The sequence below is a fragment of the Epinephelus moara genome, chromosome 3, assembly GCF_006386435.1.
Source record: "Epinephelus moara isolate mb chromosome 3, YSFRI_EMoa_1.0, whole genome shotgun sequence".
Classification (NCBI taxonomy): Eukaryota; Metazoa; Chordata; class Actinopteri; order Perciformes; family Serranidae; genus Epinephelus; species Epinephelus moara.
In genome coordinates, this window is record NC_065508.1 from 35,018,160 (window position 1) to 35,040,394 (window position 22,235).

The 22,235-nt window shown below is 38.8% G+C and overlaps 1 protein-coding gene across 1 annotated transcript in view; it reads left to right on the forward strand.

Annotated features, from left to right (window-relative positions):
* Positions 1 to 22,235, forward strand: part of dlg2 (discs, large homolog 2 (Drosophila)) — a 251,340-nt gene that overhangs the window by 199,709 nt on the left and 29,396 nt on the right. The window contains exons 10-15 of the mRNA XM_050040448.1: positions 4,996 to 5,165; positions 5,617 to 5,753; positions 7,079 to 7,223; positions 7,954 to 8,119; positions 15,638 to 15,697; positions 18,044 to 18,196. Of these exons, the coding sequence (XP_049896405.1) occupies positions 4,996 to 5,165; positions 5,617 to 5,753; positions 7,079 to 7,223; positions 7,954 to 8,119; positions 15,638 to 15,697; positions 18,044 to 18,196 (831 nt within the window). The remainder of the gene's footprint in view (positions 1 to 4,995; positions 5,166 to 5,616; positions 5,754 to 7,078; positions 7,224 to 7,953; positions 8,120 to 15,637; positions 15,698 to 18,043; positions 18,197 to 22,235) is intronic.

A 22,235-nucleotide genomic window follows, 5' to 3' on the forward strand; every position in this document is an offset into this window, starting at 1 on the left:
AAAACAAAAAAAAACTATGAAGAAACTTGCATGTCTCAAAAAAAATGTCAAAGAGGAAATCCCCTTTAACAGGATACTTAAGAATAATCTCTGTCACCACACACTGGGGACTGGATATATCACTGCTTACTCCACTGCTACACTAAATAATCTACCCTCGGTAATCTTTCATATAAAACATCTTTGAGATATTATACTGCAGTGTCATTTTTCAGTTGCATTTTGAAGTGTATTAAGGACTAAACCTTGTAGCCTGTCTAGCAGTAGCATTGTTGTAATGTCTCTCAGGGGAACCTTGTGGACACTCTGGTCAGTTTATCTTGCTGATGCCTCATATTTTTGTGAGTCTTGAAAACCTATATTTTATCTATATTAACAAATGATCATTTTTTGAACAATGTTTGTCCATAAGAATGTATATTAGGGGTGGGAATCGCCAGAGGACCCACAATACAATATGATCACAATTAAAAAAGCAGTTGATTTTATTATTCTAGCACCAAAACTTGTATTAAACTGTGTATTTGCAAAAATTAAAAGTGTATATCATAAAAGATTGATATTTGGCATAGGTTTATTGATACAATATCGCCACGCAAAATATCGCAATACTGTGTTGTATCGATTTTTATCGCCATCCCGAATATATATTAACTATAATTAGATATTACTGAAATTAAACTTTTATTTATTTAATCTGAAGAGTAAGAAAATATTTGACATTTATTTGTTATCGTTATACTTGAGTCTCTTTTCTCTCCAGTTGCTCTGCAACATGAGCGCTGACTTCGCACTGATAGTCTACAGACTAAAACGATTGTATTGCTTAAGGGTGACCTACCATCTGTAACAGCATTATTAAATGAGCAGAGGGGATGTGGATACAATCCATCACATCTTTGCTACAGTAGTTTATCAAGGAGGCAAGGACACAACCTGAGCTCATTCATCAATCTACTGGAGTGAAAGGCTTACTTAAAGGAAAACATTTACTACACTGTACTTGACACCATAGATCATGGCAAGTTTAGTAATAACCATCAACACTCTTGTGCTAAGTACGGAACTGAAGAGTCTCAGCCTGACTGACAACAGTTTGGCCTCTAAGAAAATTTGTTGGACCTTTTCTGGTGTAATCTAGAGGCGCATGTGCCAGTAAGTGTGCTCCATTTCATCTGCAAACCCCTGACTGTGCTCACTAGACACTAGGTCTTTTAGTTGTTGTTCAAGAAGCAGCATCAGAGCGGTCCCATGTAATTACAGCTGGCATGGATTGTAGAAATCTGTTTACCGATGTTTATTAGGTACTTATAGACAAGCCAGTTGGATTTCATAAACAAACATATATGTTGATCTAGCACTATTAGCAGCTAGGAAATGCACATTTTCAGAACCCACTGACTTTCAGTCTGAGGAATTTCTAGCTTCTGAGGGCAACTGCCAATATACAGGGGTTTCCAGTGTAGAGAGCAGACAGCTGTGCCAAGACTTCCTCCTTTTGTGCATGTTAATTGTTTACAGTCCAATTAGCAACTTGAAATGTAACAATGGAGTTTTGGCTAATCTCTATATACAGATATTTGAATATGAATGCTGATACATTTTAAAAAAGGCAAATAAAAAGTTAGATTGCTATCAGATGCTAAGTGAAGGGTGCCAAGATTGCATTCTGCCAATGCGTTAAGCCTCTTTTCAGGCCCTCCAGGATTTTACAGGCTGTTTTGGGGATTGTTGTGGCCTATAAAGCCTGATTCACTGCAGATCTTTTCCAAAAAATGGGATTTATGCTGATGTAATTAAAGACTTTTTTTGCAGTGATATTATGGGAGCAAGGGAAAATAGCAGAAATCGTTGTAATGCTGTGACGGATTGGGAGCTGATTATCTTTAGCATTCAGTGTTTCCCACCAATTTAGGATCTATTTGTGATGTAGGCAGGGGAGGTGTCGGCTAATCACCAACAATCAGCTGTTCCTTCCGTTTACACAGTGCAGAAAGATCGTCCCCGTGAGAGGCTCTGCTCATGCTCCCCCTGCCCATTTAGCACAAGCTAACACAGCACAACGGGATCTCATTCCCACTTGTCTTATTATGCTGCTTGGTGCAGAAGCCTTGCAGCGGTGGTCAACATCCAACACTGAGCCATTTACCTCACACCAACCAGCTCGACTCTGTTGGTAAACCTGTTCATAACCGTGAGGTAACTTTAGCCGTGTGATGCTAACAGTCTTTATATATAGATTTCTGTTTAGATTAGGAAATGAATTGCTATGTGTCTATTTTGCCAACAGTGGTCACAGTGATGGACTCACTATGGAATTATTTGACAAATTTTATAACAGTGAAGGGAAACACCAGGGATTTTACAGTTTCACATTTTTATTTTTTGGAAACAATTAGAAACTTTTTTAACAAAGAAACAAAAGAAATCAGAATCCTCATATCCTGTATCAGTGCCCCCACCCCCTTTTCTTTTTTCCAGTAGCAGTGATGGATAATGCTGCTTTTGGTTTCTGGCCAGCCACTGTTCTTTTTCCAAGCTGTAGCTCAGGAGCATTACTGTCAGATCACAGATGCTACCGAGGAGCATAATGCATGCACAGCGTCAATCTCAAGCAGATCGCAGAAAAAGCGGGCCGCGCATAAATCACACTTAGCCTAATTGATGGTCACCCACTCCAAGGTGGGCGGCAAGACTAATGCATTATGGATGGAGGGGAAGTCTAATCTCTGTGAGGAAGGAGGCCTGATAGGGATTTGGTTTTCTATAACATTATAGAAGCCAGACACACTTCCTGTCAATGCTCTGGGACGCTGTAGCAGAGCACTAAGCATACTTAATGCACCAGCAAGGCTTAAGGGACTGCTTGGAGCATTTTAATTGTTTCTCGTGGAGTGTGTTGTTTTAGAGAGGTAAAAGCATGAATGCAGTCAGGACTGAAGCCACAATAACACCACCATTTTATTCCTGAAAGATTTCTATTAACCTATATGATACAAATCCTTCATTTATATTTAAAGCTCACACTGTAGAGCCTTTTATTCTTAGTATGCAGGAGGAAATTCTAATTAATCTGTATCCTTATGCTGGAAGACATGATGGGTTAGTACGCAAATCTTTTCGCTCTGCTTTCCACTGGTGGGTGTGTATGTATGCATGTGTGTGTGTGTGTGTGTGTGTGTGTGTGTGTGCGTGCTGGGTCCCAGCTGGTTCCTATGAACACCCTCAGGAGAGTTGTGTCCTTGAGTGCCAGGGCATGGATGATTTGGTCGACACCACAGGGGAATTCAAACTGAGCTGCTCGCTGACTCTGATATTTACACACTTGTGTGCTCGCAATCATAGTCTAACCATCGCTATACATAAAAAAAAAAAGAAAAAAGTGTATCATATGCACAACACTGCCTGCAATCTAAAACACATGTATGAACACATGGGTCACCACTGCATAGTAAACACAAAGAGCTGCCAACAACCACCCACAGTCACCTCTGCCATCAATTGCGTGTGCCTGTGTGCATGTGTGTCTACAGGGAGACGTATATTATAGAACTGCTGTGACTATACTGTAAACATGTTAGTTAAAGTACCACTTATTCGATCCAACCTCCTCTGTGTTACATTGTCTCTTAGTTGCTGTTTTCTAAGTATAAAATTGTAAAATTGTTCTCATCAGACTTCTTAACCATGTCTCATCTTAAAGGGACCTATTATGCTTTTCCATTTTTTTTGTTATATATATAGTGTTACAATGAAAGATGTTCATATTAAATGTGGCCAGACTTTCAGATAATAAGGAAAACCCCTGTGAGCAACAACCTCAGGTGTCCTACCATACTGAGCTATGTGTTTCCAACTGTTTTTTCTACTCTGGCTACAGTATGAGGCCATTGTGTGCCGGATTTCACTCAACTGCAAGTGTTTACATTATGTAGCCTGCACTGCTCAATGAAGTGTCACGCTAACGTCAGGGAAACATGAAAATTTGGCTTCTCATGTTGTTTATTTCTCCTTGATCTTGTATCATATTGCAGCTGGAACATGTCTGGTTGTGTTTTGTTGCTTTTATTAATGATTTTTCATGGTAAAAAGTCGTTGCTTTTCTCCGTTACAGTCATTCCCTAGCTGCAATGATGGCGTAGAGATGCCAAGATACTGAAGACTTGGAAATGCTGCCAATCAGAGCAGACTGGGCTTTTTTCAGTGTAGGGGGTTAAAGAGACAGGCACTAAACAGTGCGTTTCAGACAGTAGGGGGAATACAGGTGTTCCAGCACAGACAGTATGAGGAAAATAAAGTGTTTTTTGACCATCAGAGCTTGTAACCTTAAAGCAAAAACCTTAAATACAAGTATACAAGCATAATAGGTCCTCTTTAACTGTGATAGTGTTCTCAATAAAAAGCTAATATCATGTGAATTAGGGCTGCCACTAACAATTATTTTCATTGTCGACTAATCTGTCGATTATTTCTTCGATTAGTTGACTAATCATTTTATAGAAAAATGTGTTAAAATGTTGAAAAATGTCGGTCTGTCTCGCGCAAACCCCAAAATTATGTCATCTAATGTCTTGTTTCATACTCACGCCAAAGGGTTTTAGTTCACTGTCACGGGAGAGTGTGTAAAGCTGCCAATATCTGAATGTAAGAAGCTGCAATAAGAGTATTTTGGGGTACTTTTATAGTTCTTTTCTATGAAAAATGACTCAAACCGATTAGTCGACTACTAAAATAGTCACCGTCACCGATTATTTTAATAGTCGATTAGTCATCGATTAGTCGACTAATCGCGGCAGCCCTAATGTGAATCCATAAAAGCTGAAGGTTCGTGACTTTAGAAGTTTTCTTGATTCTGTAAAAAGACCTCCAGGTTAAATGATTTTCTAAAGGTGGCTGCCTATGCACTGTTTTTGAAGAATTAATAGTGTGAATTCAGTCTTTCTTTTAATTCTTACCAATGATAATCATCACCTATCAACACTGTTTCATTTCCAGAGTTAACGACTGCATCCTACGGGTGAATGACACAGACGTGTCTGAAGTGTCTCACAGTAAGGCGGTAGAAGCCCTGAAGGTTGCAGGTTCTATTGTTAGGCTGTATGTGCGGCGCCGCAGGCCAATGCTTGAGACCATCATTGAGATTAAACTCATCAAAGGACCAAAAGGTGGGCACATACACACACACAAACACATGTACACACATTGATGTCATGTAAATTCTGCCAATAAGAGCGGTCATCAGATTGATTCAATTTTACCACTCAATGTTAGTGCAACATGTTTTGTGCATGACATTAAAAAATAAAATGTGTTTGGGTTAAATTTATTTTCTTTGATCATGTGTCCCAGTTTAGCTGAATAGATTTCAAACAGGGTTTTCCTGTGCTCAGTAAAAGAAAATGGTGGTACATGATGCTGCAGCAGGAGACAGTATTGCTTTGTGTTTGGAGTGGTTGTGGTTTACCCAAAGTACAGCAAACTGTTTACTGTAAAACTGCTCCTCTAACCATGATAATCATATAATGGTGATATTGTCTTATGCCTAACATAAATCCGCCATACACGCAACCCAGAAACTAACCCACTGCTTTCATATATGCAAACACACACACACAGGGCTTGGCTTCAGTATTGCAGGTGGAGTTGGAAACCAGCACATCCCTGGTGACAACAGCATATACGTCACCAAGATCATTGATGGCGGGGCAGCACTGAAGGATGGTCGACTACAAGTAGGAGACAGGCTGTTAATGGTGAGTCCACAATTCTGTTTTTTAAGAGCTTGCAGGAGGATATACCATAAAATTGATGTTTTTATTACAAGTTTATTTTCACAGATTATTGCAGATGAAAACACAGCACACACACACACACACACATATGTCAGTGTTGGGTCAGACCATAAACTGCATATAAAGATGGACGACATGACACATCTCACATCCCCTGGTGGCTGGCTTCAGTATAGATGTTCATGGTCTCCATGTTAGTGGATGGGACATGATGAACTAAAAACTCAAAGTACACCTCAAATAAATTTTCCAAAAGGTTGTTTTTGTCATATAATGTAGTTTTTATCACACTGCTGTATCTTCAAGTGTTCGTTTTTCTGATAAGTATGGTTTTAATTAGTTATTTAATGCTATAAAACAGAGATTACAACATGAATGACAACATTGAAAAGCATTCTATTTCATGTCTCCATCTACTGGTGGGCCATCACAATAAGAGTATGCATGCATAATATGATGTTAATTGTGCTACAGAAGAGACTTTTGATGATCACTAAAATTAGGTGGAGAGAAGTGGATATATTGATATCAGTATCAGTTATCAGCCAAATGAGTTGTTACAGATCAGAATATTCGATATCACCAAAAAATCCAATATTGTGCAACCCTATCAAATTACCCTTAAATTACATTTTAAAATTTGAAGTGATGGCAATATTGCCAAAAATGGAAGGCTGTTTGAGAAGGACTTCTGTTGCTCAGATCTTCCATCTTGACTCAGCATTGTTACTTTTTCTCCAGTCATGTCCGTCACAGAGGGGAGCACTTGTCTGAGAAACCTGCACAAGTTAGATGCACTTTTCAGTAGCATTGGTTGGACATGTAATCAACTAATATAAGTATAATGTAATTACACGTTCTTGCAAATGTAACCTGAGTTGATTACAGTTACTTATTTTTTGTAATCTAATAAAAATCCCAATTACGTGGTTTCATGAATCAGGTTGCAGCCAACAACAACCTTCCTGGGGCTTTGGTCTAAATGATAATTAAGTGATGAAATAAGTCCCTGGCACACATTTTGAAAGCAACAAAGTGGCAACCTACTGGCTCCGAGTATAACAGAAAGCTTTCTCTTGAGGAGGGCATCCCTCTTGCTTAACTAGCGCTTAATTTAATTACCATTCTACTGTCGTGTTCTCACCCGAACACCATCTGTCATAATCCAGTCTCCTGCAGGCAGGGAGCACGCCGGACTGATCTGAACTGAGCGGCAGTAAGCAAACACAAGGCAGCCTCTAAAACTCCTGATTAAACAAACAAGGACTGTGTCTGTGTCCGGATAGGTAAACAACTACAGTCTGGAGGAAGTGTCTCACGAAGAGGCTGTGGCCATTTTGAAGAACACGTCGGACGTGGTCTACCTAAAGGTGGGAAAGCCCACCAATGTCTACCTATCAGATCCCTATGGGCCTCCTGATATCACACACTGTAAGTCCTCACCTCTTGTATTTGAGCTGAGTAGTCACCAGTTGACTTGTCATCTGCTGGTGGAATAGTTTAACCAGATTGCAGAGAGCATTTCTAATTGTAAAGGCTGTTGAAATGTTTCGTGTGTAATGTGAGAATATGTGTGCAATGAGAGCATGATTGCGAATCACTTATACTTCACAAAAACAAAAAAAGGCATTTAAGCTGCATTCAGTGATTTTTGGCACACACAACCCTGACATTTATCATCAAAACAACCAAGCTAAAAGAGGCCAAAGAGCTCCACTGAACTGCAGAATCGGGTAACAACTCACTGCACTTAACCACGTTAATTTGCCTCTGGACTTATTGTACATATCCCTGTAAAATTTCAATGTTATTCAGTCAGTAATTTGACCTCAGATTTGTGGAAAAGCAGTTTATAGCACTACCTTTAATGTACAGTTAGATACATTTATGAAAATCATTTGAAGCTGTACAATGGGGCCTTTGCTTGCACTCTGTATTTTGTGGGAGGTTCTTTGTTTTTCAGAGAATAGAATATTTAATATTAGATGAAACTTCTGCTTTTATAAAAAACAATTCACTATTGCAGTCAGATTTTAACACAAAATGACTGTATCTTGTGTGCAGGAATACCTTCTTGGCATGGTGGAAATGTGTCAGCTTGTTTGTCAGTTTAAGCAGCTGCCTCTTTTTTAACACGCTCTCTCTCTCTCTTCCTCCACAGCTTTTTCTCCAGCCATGGAAAATCATATCTCTTCCCCCGTCAACAGTGGCACTCTGGAGTACAAGTCTGGTCTCCCTCCCATCTCCCCCGGGAGTTATTCCCCCCTTCCTAAGCACTTACTGGGGGAAGAGGATATAAACAGGTTGGATGGTTTTTCCTTCTTACGGTAATTACCTCCTTTCCTACCAGACAACTAGAACTACAGGTAGAAGATTTGTCCGCCCTGCTCCTCCTGTCTCCCCCTTGTCCTGAGTGATGTGTGTTTGCGTGGCAATTTAAAAATGAATCAAAACTCCATATGGAGTTATGATGAAATTTAAAAGTGTCTCGTATTTCTCTGTGTTTTTGTCACTTTTTTAAAAAAATCTCCAATCCCAAAGTGTGTGTCCAGTGTTGCCCACAGTGTTTTTCAAAAATATCCTCAAAAAAACAACAACAAAAAAACTGTTTTTGATATGATAGGTGGGTCCCTTGATCACAAATCTGGATCTGCAACATTACATCATCACATTCACCAAACAATATTTATAAAATAAAGGGTCTCCAGAAACAAATTTTTGAAAACCACTGTTCTGCTGTAATCCTGTGCTTCTGTTGTACTGTGTTGTGTTTGCGTCTGAATGCCTCTTTTTATTATTTCTTCCTGGACTGTGTGTTGTTTAGTGCCATTGTGACGCACACCTGGAAACCTTTAGAGCATCAGGGAATTGCTTTATAATGAAACACAACAGAGCCATGGTACTTTTATTGTGTTTTGGTGTTGGTGGTGCGAGCTGTGCTTTTAAAATGCTTTGGAAATTTTGGTTATCAGCAGAAATGATGTTGTTGTGTTAAAGGTTGTCTCAGGTCCTACAGCAGTGACATCACAGTGGAATACATTTGCATAATCAGTGGCAGAGACAGGTGTTGTCTTGCTGTTTCATCGCTGCTTTGTTGTGTATTTTCCAGGCATCAGTTGAGATTTTTGGTTTGCCAAAAAAAGAAAAATAACCAGATATATAATTTATCTGACTCATGGTTCATACCTGTTGTTAGAGGATTTGTCATCTCAGGAGCTGAGATGACAAACCCTTTGTTATGTCTGTAAAGATAAGCTACACTATCACTATCACTGCTACAATCACCATTTTAATGACGCAGTGCAGTAAAGTGACAGAAACAGACCCAGAAGTTTATATATGTGTGTGGGTAGAAAAAACTATGAACCAACAGCATAAATCAGCTGTGAGGAATTAAAATTTTACAACATGTAGGAGAGCTGTTAAAGTATCAAAGGTGCTACAAATACTAAGCACTAAATAAAATTTAAAAGCTTTTTAGTAACATTTTTCTAAGCTTTTTGGTTCTTAATGAACAGTGGAAATTGACTTACATTAATTTACATGAACTCTGAAAGTTCCAGTTTGTTATTTGGCAGTCAAAAAATGTCTGCTGTGTTTGCTCTCTCAGTTTGTTCCCCTTTCCTCGTATATTTACTACCTGTTGGGTTTTTATCAGTCACTCCTCTCCCAGAGCTGCTCCCAGTACAAACAGAAAAAAGCTTAAGACGTCTCACTCGAGTGAGTCACAGCCAAACATTAGCAGCTCCCCACCTCAGCTGCCCCGACACCTAATCCCATAGCAAGCTGCCACAAGGCTCCCAACCACATGGGCCTAATTTCCTATCAAGTCAAATCTGAGAGTAAAGCGTCTGTGTTTCTGCTCACCTGCTGCTGATCAAACATAAGGTCTGGTCTCAGTGGCAGCCTCAGCTGCTCTGTTGATGAGTTATATGTCATTGTGTTTGAGGAATGACATACGAAAGAAGATTTTTAGGCAGCACATCAAGGACAATGGGTATATATCACCATGAACAAATGAATATAAACACTCTATAATGCTTCTCTGTTAGATGAGGTCAGTGTTGCATGCAAGAATTATGTTGTGTTGTCATACTTCATCTCCAAAATAAAGAGCAGTGGAGGAATATTGCAGCAGAGTGATAACAAAAGCTCATTTCAGAGGATAACTGAAGGACCCCTGTGTTAAGCTTTGTTGAGTGAAGGATTAGTCCTCCATTCTCTTTGGAGTTAAGAGGTTTACTATTCGCTCTTGGTCAAGGTGCATCCCTAATAGCCTTTGAGATTACCTTGCTGACCTAAAGTGAAGCACTCTTCAGTGTCTTCTAGGGGAATATATAGGCAGAAATTGAATATAATATAATGAGCACTGTATGTTTTTTTTTATCATGTACTCACTTGAAAATATGAATTGTTATGTTTATGTTAGAATGAGCCATTTATATCTACATAGGGAGCGGGTCCTTGTCTAGGCAGATGGTCATGTTGCATCGCCATGCTTCTACAGTAGCCCAGAACAGACAAACTAAACACTATCTGTAGATAGGGCCATTAGCGTTTTCACGTCAGCCACCATAGTTAGAATCCCTCCTGTGACGAGTAGCATCAGAAAAACACTGCTTTTTTAAAGTTGAAAAAGCTTATTCAGTGTTCTCACTGATTTTACGTAATCACCTGGTCCTTTTGTTTTGGTGAGGAAGAGACCGCCGCAGATCATTCAGCTCCCTCTAAAAACCTCCTGAACAATAAACGCTGGAGGAATTCTAACCGGGAGAAGCTTCAGCTGGTTGCAGTCTGCAACTGTCACCACTAGAAAACATTAAATCCCCCTAAATCTTTCACACTGTTCCTTTACAACAAACAAGTTGATCTTTTTTTTTTTTACAGCTGATTATGCACCTGAGCTTTACTAATTTTATCACTGATGTGAAAAGCCAAAAAGTGCTCTCAATAAGCTGAAATCTAAATTCTGAACATCGATAGTTCTGTTAAGCCAAGTGAGGGAAACCTTTCTGCTTGATTAACCAACAGCAGAGAGCTCTGGCAACTAAGACCCCACAGACTTACCTTTTAAATCCTGTTCTCATAGCAATTTGGAGCCATGCAGCTCATGGACTAAAAGTCCTCATGAAAAGACTCCACTAAAAGGAAGGCAAAATCACCGAGATGGGACAAACACGCTAATGGCCCTATCTACAGCCTGTGTTTAGTTTGTCTGTTCTGGGCTACTGTAGAAACATGGTTGTGCAACATGGCGACCTCAGTAGACGAGGACCTGCTCCCTATGTAGATATAAACAGTTCATTCTAAGGTAACTAAAACACAATAATTCTTATTATGTTGGAAATATACACTAAAGAAAACATACTCATTATGTTGTATTCCATTTATGCCAGTATATCCACCTAAATCCTACACACTAGACCTTAAAGTTATCCCCTGCCTCACAAACCATTTACAAATCAAAAGTTTTGGCAGTGCCTTAGCAATAACCTTCCCCCATTATTGTTTTAAGATAGAAGTCTGATACAGAGTCTTTCGTACTGAAGCTGCTGATTGAGAATATTTTTCACAGAGTTCAGTATCTTTGAATATGATCACCATAAGTATTCAATGTGTTTCCAGAGATCTGTATCCTAGTCAGGGTGGAAAAGCCTCTGAAGCAGCATTTAACATGAACTAGGCTGCTATCTGTTTAACTTTTTCTTGAACCCAGGCACCTGTTAGCCTTCACAAGTGCATCAGCAGTAGGTGTGCAAAGTCCTCCAGTGGGCCTGACTGGACCCTTTGGCAGGACAGTTCTGGCTTGCAGACGATATGTTTTACACCCTTGTATAGGCAATGTATTTCTGTCCAAATTCTTTTGAAGCTCCCTGCGTTGTCTTTAGTTATTTTCACCTTATTTCCTGGTGTTTGGAACAACCTCTGTTTTTGTAGAGTAGCTACTTCAGATCATCTGCACGATTGTCTACAATTATCATTTGAAACGTTAGTGCATTTGAGATCTTGTTGTTTTCTTAAATATTCAGATACTCCTCTGACAGTCTTTGCCTTTCGTTTGGAAAGAAGTTCAGAAATGGACAGTCACTATTCTTTTAAGCATCTGAACTCCAAAACTTGGCTGAGTTAAAGGCTGATGAATAAAATAAAAAGAGGAATGAACTGCACCTCCACAGGCCAGCTGTACAGTCCCTTCCAGACTCTAAATGGCTCCTACGGGTCCTTACAAGGTCACTGTGTTTTGGTCTGATGTGGACTGATTGGCTGCCTCAGCTCAGCTCTTTGCAATATGAATGATTCAGCAGGAGAAACGAAGCCAACTATGCAGACCTCTCTGACTTCTGCATCTCAACACTGGGTTGTACAGTTTTTTCAAATGCTAACAAACATCGGTCAATACTAAAGACACTTTTTCAAAACTCTTCATACTTAGTACGTTACCAACATGCACTTTGGACAAACAGTTTATCTCACCTCCAAAAGTCATTAAACCACCAAAACACTTAGCACTAAGCTTGTTGAGTCAAAACACTGGCAACTGTTCTCACTCTGAAAGCAAACACTGTCACTAATAACACACTGACCTAAAAACACTAACATCAGACAGCATTCCACAAACAATGAGCTTTATCTTTGAAATTTGTATGATTTGTCACATAAATCAGTATTTCATTACAAAATAAGAATATCACCTTTTCCCTTTATTGACTGTACTAAAGTGTGTGTAACAAGAGTGAATCAGAAATGCAGTTATTTGCTTCAGTATTCTTTTTTCTTTTATCTTTACAAATAATAATTAACTTGTGAGAGAAAAAAACTGACAAAAAAAAAAAAAAACATTCCTTAAATTCAGGGCTGCGAAAACTAAATATTAATAATAATAATTCTGAAGCCCTTTTGTCTGTTTGGTAACAAGACAAAAACAGGACACCTGGGAAAGTTTCCAGCTGTGTTTGGAATGATTATTATTTCATTGTATTGTAAATATTCTTCCAAGACTTTCTCTGTATTTCAATATGGTAATTGCAGAAATGCACGGAATTTGCCATCACTCTGTTTCGAATGTGTTTTAACTGTTAAGAAAACAGTGTGTTAGTGTTTGGATAATGTGCTGCAGATATATAGTGCTTTGCAGGTGGTGGATTATGAATGAGACAAGAGTTCATCGATTTTGGAAAATGTGGTCATCGAATGCATTTTGTGTGAAAGCATTAAAAGATTATTCACAGATTGGTTCACATAGACTTCTGTTTTACTGAATCCGTGAAGAGTTTCGACAACCTTACTTTAGTTTTGACTGATGCATTGTAGCAGGTGAAAAAAACACCTGTATTGAGACTCAGTAGAAGCAGAATCCAGGGGTCAAACAAAGTATAAAATCTGGTATAAAATATTTGGTTCTCGGCAAGTTTTTGACCACTTGCCTTATATGAAACGTCATTTACATTTCTGATCTCTGATCTTTGACATGCATTACACTGTGTCAGCCCAACAGCCAGAAAAATATGTATTGTATGATTCTGCAAATCACAGATACATTACATTTGCACATTATTATGTAGCGGATATGTTGAAACTTTACTTTTCAACAATGCTGTGGTTAACATGTGGTTAGGGTCAGCCACACAAAACACCTTGTCATGGTTAGAAAAAGATCAGGTTTTGTCCTAAAATACCATTTTTGGGGGGCACAATCCCAGCAACACGGTAATGTCTAAGTAAAAAAAACAACAGCTGTCCTCAGTGGAAAAACAGGGGGTTACCAAAAAACAATAACAACAGGGTACACTGTACAAATAAGCCAAATAGTGAACACAATAACTGCGGGGAGTTTGTGGGAAACAGGCAATTTGAATTAATTTTCAGCAGATTATTTCCTGTGAATATTGCATCAAAGATGAGTTTTCCTGACAATTTTAGTAACTTTTAATACAGTCTTCTCTTTTTTTACTTAATAGGCTTATTTTTTGACAAATTCAGTGTCTTACTCTCCCTGTTATATTTGCTCTTTGGTTGTTCTAAGCAGAAGCAGAAAGTGAAGGCTCTGTGAATATAGCTTTTATTCAGGTCTTCACCATGCCCTTATCCTGTGAGGATTTTTTTTTTTTGCTCTTTTTACAATTTATTGAATTTAAATAGAACTTTGTAGTCCATCAATTTGCCTTCGGTCCACCGAAATACAGGAGACAAACATAATAAAAACAGACGAGCAGTTCATAAAACAAGCATATAGATAAGGTCATTAAAAACACTTTACTCATTAAATCAGATCATGTCAGTGTCTGTCTATGGTTTAAAATTCACTTTGTTTAGTTTAAAATATATTAAATAATAATACAAACTTTGAAAGAAAAGAAAATTTAATTTAGTTTTCTTCACATAAGTGAATGAATGAATGAGTTGTCTTACACCCTTTAAAATCAAGAAGACCTTGCGACCTTCTGTGAAGCTTTGGCAACCTGTAGTCGGGGTCAGTACCCACAGGTTGGGAGCCACTGGCCTAAGTAACCATCCACCATCCCCTCAACCTCCTGATGACAAAGTCATCTCATATACTACGTCACTTTAGAAATGTTTATATGACACATACAAAACTTACAAATGTTACTTATACATGATTTGCATAAACATACAATGCCAACATTTCTTTCTGCCGAAGGGGCTGGCTGTGTGTTCCCCCTCCTCAGTCTCTTGTCATAGCTTTCTGCTGTCTGAAGAAAAACACTGTGCAAGCAGATGAAGTGACCTCATTTTGTTTGGTGTCCTAAGACATTCACACTCATCCTTTCTTTGATAGCACTGCCACATTGGGTAGTCATGTTGATATATGATTAGTGAAACACTCTTGCCTGAAGGGCAGCTCGTAACACCTGATGCAGTGGAGGGCGAAGCCAGTAAAACTCTCTGTAGTGTCATTTATTTCTTTAGATGCTTGAATGTAAAGAAGGGCTGCTGTGTGTAGCTGTTATTATGATGATGCCAGATAGTTTCAGGTCTACATTTCTTTCCTCAGCCACAGTTTGCCAGAAGGGACAGAGTTGCTTGTGAAGATGTTTTCATGTTTGAAAGGGATGCAAACACACAACAGTTGGTCAGAGAGAGAGAGACAACGCAGTAGGAGGAGGATTAGGAGGAGAGAAGTGTGTACGTGGTGGTGTTGTGCTGCAGTATGCTCAAGGCAGGCTAAACAGTGACATCACAAGTCTAGTCGATGCGGCAGTGTGTGTGTGTGTGTGTGTGTGTGTGTGTTTGAGTGTAAATGACATGGTGTGTAGGCAAGACCTACAGTACAGTATGTCCATCTACTCTAATCTTGTCTGCTATAGTATGACTACAAGCCTCATGTCAAGAGACTACACACACACACACACACACACACACACACACACATACATTCTGCATAAATGACTCCTTTCCAAACTCACACACTGTATGGCATGCTCCAGTTAACACATGTGAGTCCACATCAGTTCACAAACAGCAGACATGCACACACTGAGCGTTCACTGAATGTTTAACCAACGATATGGATTTGCAGCGTGTCTGCAGCAGATGAGCGCTGCCTCTCCATGCAGGCTCACTGTTCATGAGCCAACACACTCCGATGTTTAGTGATGATGTTGTTGATGAGTCCCTGACATAGACTTTGCCTTCACTACTTTCAAAGACATGGCTTTTTCTGTTTTCTGCTGTCTGGTTTTGTTCTGTGTAGCATGCCCCCGAGTGTGTCTTACATCAGTGTCTTAATCTATGTGTGAATGCAACTGGCAACATTACAGCATTTTATGATCAAAGACCTTTATCATTGGTTGGTTATCAAAAGTTGACTTTTTCCATCCTATTAGAAATCCCTCACTAGATGACGGGGAGGGTCACAGGTTTGATTCCCAGCACTTCCAGTTGAGGTGAGATACTTAGCATGCTCAGTCACCTACTGCATGCCCTTGCATGTTTGTTTTTTATTTTTTGTTTGGTTGTGGTTGTTATTGTTGTTGTTGTTGCGAGGAATCGTTGGAAATAGAAATTACATCATGACTCTTTTTTTAAGCATGAGCCTCTTTCCATTATGCATTATGAATACATTCTGAACAACAGTTGAATGTTTCTCCCTTAACTTCTATCTTTAGAGATAGGCTTCTTTTATCCAAAAGAATATATGAATATTGACTTTTTTTAAATGTTAGTATGCATGCTGATGTTGCAAAAAATGTTTATTCCCTTTTTAAATAGGGGAGCAACCAGTGAGGGCGTTTTCATGTTTGTTCTAATAGAGTTTCTCCAGTAGATCGCCCTGTCTGCTGAGCATGCTGACACATTAAAGCAAAATTATAATACTTAAAAGACAAAATGACACAGTCCGTCTTTCACTAATAAAGAGTTGAATTTAAAAGCAAAATGTAAAACACACCCTGTTCAGTCCAACACACTCAGGGCTTTTGCTTCTACAGTCTTTCTTAGGCTGCTATGACCAGTAGTGTATGGTGACTAATGTTATCAAACTTTAGATTTATATTGCTTTTTTAGTCAGCTCAATGACTTTATGACTCTTTGCTACATTTATAGCAAGTGATAACAGGAGATTGACAGTATCCATAAAATGAAGATAAAGATCCTTGCCAAACCAAACTACTGTATCAGTGACAGTATCAGTGTCGGGGGAGCTACTTTGAAAGCATAACTTTGCAAGCTGCCAATTACTTTACACTGAAAGAAGTTGAACTACAGCAAAGCTGCCCAAAGGAAAACCTAGTTTGGTTAACTAAAGTTACTTAGAAAAGGTAGCTCAAACAACTTTGTAAAAAATGACCAAAATGACAATGTACATGTGATACAAAATTATGACAAAATATAATATATATTGCCAGCAAAGAATGCCACTCAAGTGAGTTTATTGCAAAAAGTGCACACCTGTTTACATCTGGGTCATTGCCTACAGATACCCAAAAAATAAAATACTATTCATGTCAGCTTTGATTTTGTATACATTGCCCATCAGTCATACACCTGCCCTCAGAACCTGGGAGCCAGGTGGGGGTATTATTGCACCAGTAAGCCGGGGCTAACTTCTCTTAACATTTGTCAATAAATAGCAGTAATCAATACTTATGACTAATCCTGTGGGTGTTTAATGAGAGAAGCAATGCTAAAATAAAAACAAAAAATCTTGTCTGTACTTTTATGGCCTTGAAATTGTTTGTAGATTCAGTAGTTAGCTACACAAAAAATGGCAAAAAAAAGTAATGAAATTACTTAAATCACTGTCAAAATCTGATTGTAGTTGAACTACCATCAAGCTACTGCAAAATGTTGTTAATATACAAGTTTAATTACATGTAGCTCATCACTCCCCTACACTGATTGTACTGTGATTATGGCTAAGATGTATGATCTATACCTGAATGAAATTTGTGCCACAATAGTCATATCCCTTTATTTAATGGGGAAAAAAACCTTAACCTAACAAAGTACACACTATTTAAGAGCTCTTGGATTAGCTTGTTGCATATATTGTCATAACAGAAATGAATTTCCCCAAACTGTAAATCATTTAATCTCTAAGATATCAAGTAATATTAATAGCTCTACCACATATAACATGTTGACAGAAAGTAGTTTAATGGATAACTAAGCAGGCTGGTGCCGAAAAATAATTACAGTTGTCGTTTAATTGGTTCATCAGTCATCAGTCATTGAAGTCATTTGTCAAGAAAAGAATGCCAAAAGTCGTTTTGTTCCAGCCTCTCGGATATGAGGATTTTTGCTTCTTGCTGTGCTCTTCATTGCACTCAGAATATCTTCGGGTTTTAGACTGTTGGTCTGACAAAAAATCTGTTTGAGGACATCACCTTGGGCTGTGGGACATTTCCCTGAGCATTTTCCATAACCTCTGATATTTTATAGACTGAGGGATTAATCAGTTTATCAAAATTATTATTCAGAAAGATTGGTGGGTGATGAAAATAACTGTTAATAGTAGCCACAACAGATTGTTCAATATATGCTATAGATTGTGACAGGGTATGAGTTAATTTAAGTGCCTTTTTTTTCAAGGTCAGCTTTTGTGTATTGACCAGCAAGAACCATATACCATTTACACCATTACCAGTACTTCCTCCTGTCTCTGCTTTACTTCTGTTATTCTTCGTGTCTTTCATCTGTGTGCCTCCATCATCTCTGTTGATCCCACATTCTTCTCCCACCTCGGTCTCTGGACACTAACCTCTCTGCTCTTGTCTCTCGCTCCACTGTAGGCCTCCTGAGCCAGTTTACAGCACTGTGAACAAACTTTGTGACAAAGCACCCTCCCCCCGACACTATTCCCCAGTGGAGTGCGACAAAAGCCTCCTCCACTCCGCCCCCCTCCCATATCACTTAAGCCTGTTCCCTGACTCGGACTTCACCAGGTACTTTCCACCACCTCCACTACCATCTCTCTGCACTCCGCCACTGTGTCCCATCCCACCATATAAATAGCATGTTACTGTACCATATTGTCCTTTAGAAGCACCTGTTTTTTTTTCCTCATGCACTCATTTGCTTTCTCCCTTCTCTGAGCCCCGCAGGAGCCACGTCTTGGTGTTGTTTTCTCAAGCTAGCATGCCTCCCCTCCCTCCACTTTCCCCTCTCTCTCTCTTCAGGCCTCTGATCAAGCAGGAGCCTCGTAGCCTGATCACATACACAATACCAGTTTTATCCAGTGGTTGAAGAAGTACTCTTTAAGTAAAAGTAGCAATATCGCACTGTATAAATACTCTGTTGCAAGTAAAAATCATTTATTTAACATAAAGTCTTAAGTAACAGTACAAAAGAATGGTCTGTTTTGGAATAATGTTTATTATATCATTGGATCATAATTTTTATGCATTAATTAATGTTGCAGCTGGTAAAGGTGTGGCTAATTTTAATTACTTTGTATACTGCTGTATAGCGTGTGAATTTCACCCCAAGGACAGAAAAAAAAGTCTCATCTTAACCCATGATATTACATCATAGTTTCTTTGTTGACTACATTTTGTATTTTTAATCTGAATCTGCAAAGTAACGAGTTAATAAAGATGCCAAATAAAGGTAGAGGAGTTAAAGGTACTACATTTCCTTCTAAGATGTAGTGGAGTAGAAGTATAAAGTAGCCTATTGGAAATACTAAAGTAAAGTACCTGAAAATTGTACTAAAGTACAGTACTGGAGTAAATGTTCTAAGTTACTTTTCACCTCTGGTTTAATCAATGTTTGGCTTACACCATAGATGGAGGAGACATGCAGGAATTAGAGAGCTACTGAAACAAAGTAAGCAGTATTATAATTCAAGTTAAGCTGCTGTGCTCTGGCTGTAGGTCTGAGTTTGGGTGATAAAATCACTGTCATATCTTAATAAGTAATATACTTATGACAAATTATGGTATATGACCACACAATCTTTAAGTGCTTTCCATTCAGGTAATTCTGGTTCATCCCGTCTTTGCTCCTCCGTGACCCAGATATCCTTAATAATGGTGGACCGAGGTCTGCTATCATTGAGGATGTTCCAGGACAAGGAAACAAGAAGCAAGGAACCACAGGTGTATAGATTGCTTCATTGCTATCCTGTTGGTAGGGCAACAGCTTTGGTCCCTCTTAACTTCCTGTGAGCTACTGCACTAACAAACATGACAACAGGAAAAACACTTGGACCCATTTACAATGTTCATGTTGTCAAGTATGAGACAGTCTATCATCTGAGGACATTTTTTTTACCTGATGGCAACACCCTTTAATTTGAATCTCTCCAGTGACTGGTCAGCTCATCTGATGGAACATTTCAGTAACACCCAGCTGCTGCACCAACAGACGCTCTGACATTATTCATGATTATAATTATTGCATACAGTCATGAGATATGTAAATAAGCTGAGTCATGAATGAATCACACAGACGCCTATGCAACTTTGCCTTTTCAGCCTAAAAGCTTTGGTTTCTGCTTATTTTCCATCACGAGTGCACCAAATATTTGTTCTACACAGCTGCACAATCAATACCATAAATCCTGCATATCCGCCTGAGCCCGAGACGTATCAGACTTACTCCACCTGCAGCCTGTCACAAATTGTGTGCATTTCTAGCTGATTTTATTGCTCCCTCATGTCTGTTCTGTAATTAGCCGATTTTAATCACCTATCCATGTAATATTTCGGACGACCTGACACACCAGTTTGGTGTTGGGGCAGCATTTATAAGAATTCTCTGTTCTTCTTTAAAACCCTTTGTATTTCTAAACATCATGGAACAGATGAGATGATGTGTGTCATGAGTATTGGAGGTAGAGAGGATGTCCTGTTTGGTTGATACAGTCCCTCCATCCTCACGTCTCACTGGTTTCCCTGATTGGTGGAGCTAAGATAGGAGAAAGAGATGTGAATGAGGGAAGTAGCAGCCACGTTAGGCAAACTGAAAGCATCCAAATATAAATGGAAATTCAAGGATTGGTTTGGTCATAAATGTGACACTGCAGAGGCTGTTGCATGCTGCCAAGGTGATGAGTGACCTTGTCTGTTGTAGTCAGTAGTCACACATTTTTACTAACCCAATTCTTTCAACCATGATCTTTAACCATTTACCAGTGCCTAACCTTCACCACATGCCACCTCTCTGAGCCATGTTGCCGCTTGCCGTGTCCAAACACATTTTTATTGCTCTGCTTGTATGAACCCTTTACTGTTTAATTTGACCCTTTATACCAACTTTGTTCTATTGATAAATTTCCAGGTTCTTTGCTGTTTCCATGGTAGTGCAGTCCTTTCACGGATTCATTTTAGTCCCAAGTGAATGAGAGTCAAAATGAGTTATAAGTGTGTTTTCCTATGATCTAATATACAGTGAAGCACATCTCTGAGACTGTGGGCAACCAAAGATCATGAAATAAGGAGCCTGTATCGACAGCTTTGAGATTGAGTCTGAGCTCTTGGCAAAGCCTAGTTGAGCTTAAAATCAACTGTAGCATCAAATTAGATGAGCATCCACCTTTAAAAATGTATTCTTTGGATTTCAGAGTATTGCAACGCAGGATAATCGATCCCCTCAGATTTTATTTTACAACTTACCCATCTCTTTTCCTCACTGATAGAATTCTTTTAATCAATATGTGAAACAGGTAGGATTTTGATGAATGCTTTTTTTAATTTAACATGATGTGTAGATCCGACATACTCTGTTCTGGTTTGATTTTATTCTGATTATTTTAAATTACAAACAGAATATTTAAGGAACTAAATTATGTCCTCCCACGTTTACAGGTCTAAACATGTTATCAAGGATTACATCATAGAACCCTGCTAATATCTACATACTCTACTTTAACAAATTATATTAAGTATATAGATGGTGCAGTAAGTATTCAGTAGTAGGAGTAGTTGTACACACGTTTTACGAATGGTAATTTGAGTTTTAATCATACAGTAGATCATTTTCTCCATCTGGTGTGAATGTGAATCCTCTGCTGACTGGACAGTTGTGAGTCTGATTGGTTGATAGATCTGTTGGATGCAATGTAAAACACAGATGCTGCTTTTCTGTAGGTGCAGTCAAGTCCTCTGACAGTTTGCCACATGGCAAAAGAAACAGGGATTTACTGCAGGAAGACAACAGTTGCTCTTTGCAGTAGAATATGAATGTCTCTACTTTTAAAGTCCATCTGTCACTTCCCATTTGAAACAATATTGTTAGATTTTAAGAACACTGTGGCTACATATGGCCCTGCATGGCAGACACTTGCGTTTTTTCTTATCTGAATGGAGAGTGTAAGGACAGAGGATGATGTACACATTGTGAAGCCCTCTGAAGCAAAGCTGTGATATGTGACTTTGGCCTATATAAATATAAGTAGCTTGACTTCTCTTCAGCCCCCAAACTGATCAAAATTGAGCCTCCTCTCTGTGGAGAAGTTGCGATGTGCACGTTAATATGTGCAGCACACAGTTTGTGTTTCTATGTCCATAGCTGGGCTGCTTGGGTGGAGAGACGGTGTCATCATAGGGATACAATCACTCTACTAATTTAAAGATATAATATTTAACTTTGCCGCATTAAAAGGTCTAAAAACAACTAGACCCATGTTATATATTTTGTTGAGCACTGAGGGAATCCTTACCAGGAGAAAATGACTGCAATGACATCATTGCTCTGTCTTGGCTTCATCTTAGTATAAACCATTTTTAACCTGAACCTTACTCTATCCCATCCATGACCGTCTTGGGCTTCATACATAAGAGACAGTACTGAGATATTTTCTTCAGACTATGAAAATGTCAGGAACAAGATGAAGTTGAACCACCAAAGTTATCTGCTGTTTTCCAAATGTTGTTAAATTATTGAAACCTATTATTCACGTTTATAATGTTCCATGATTAATCATGCATTTACCGTAGGGGGTTGATTTAGTGTCTCATGTGAACCATGCAACCATAATAA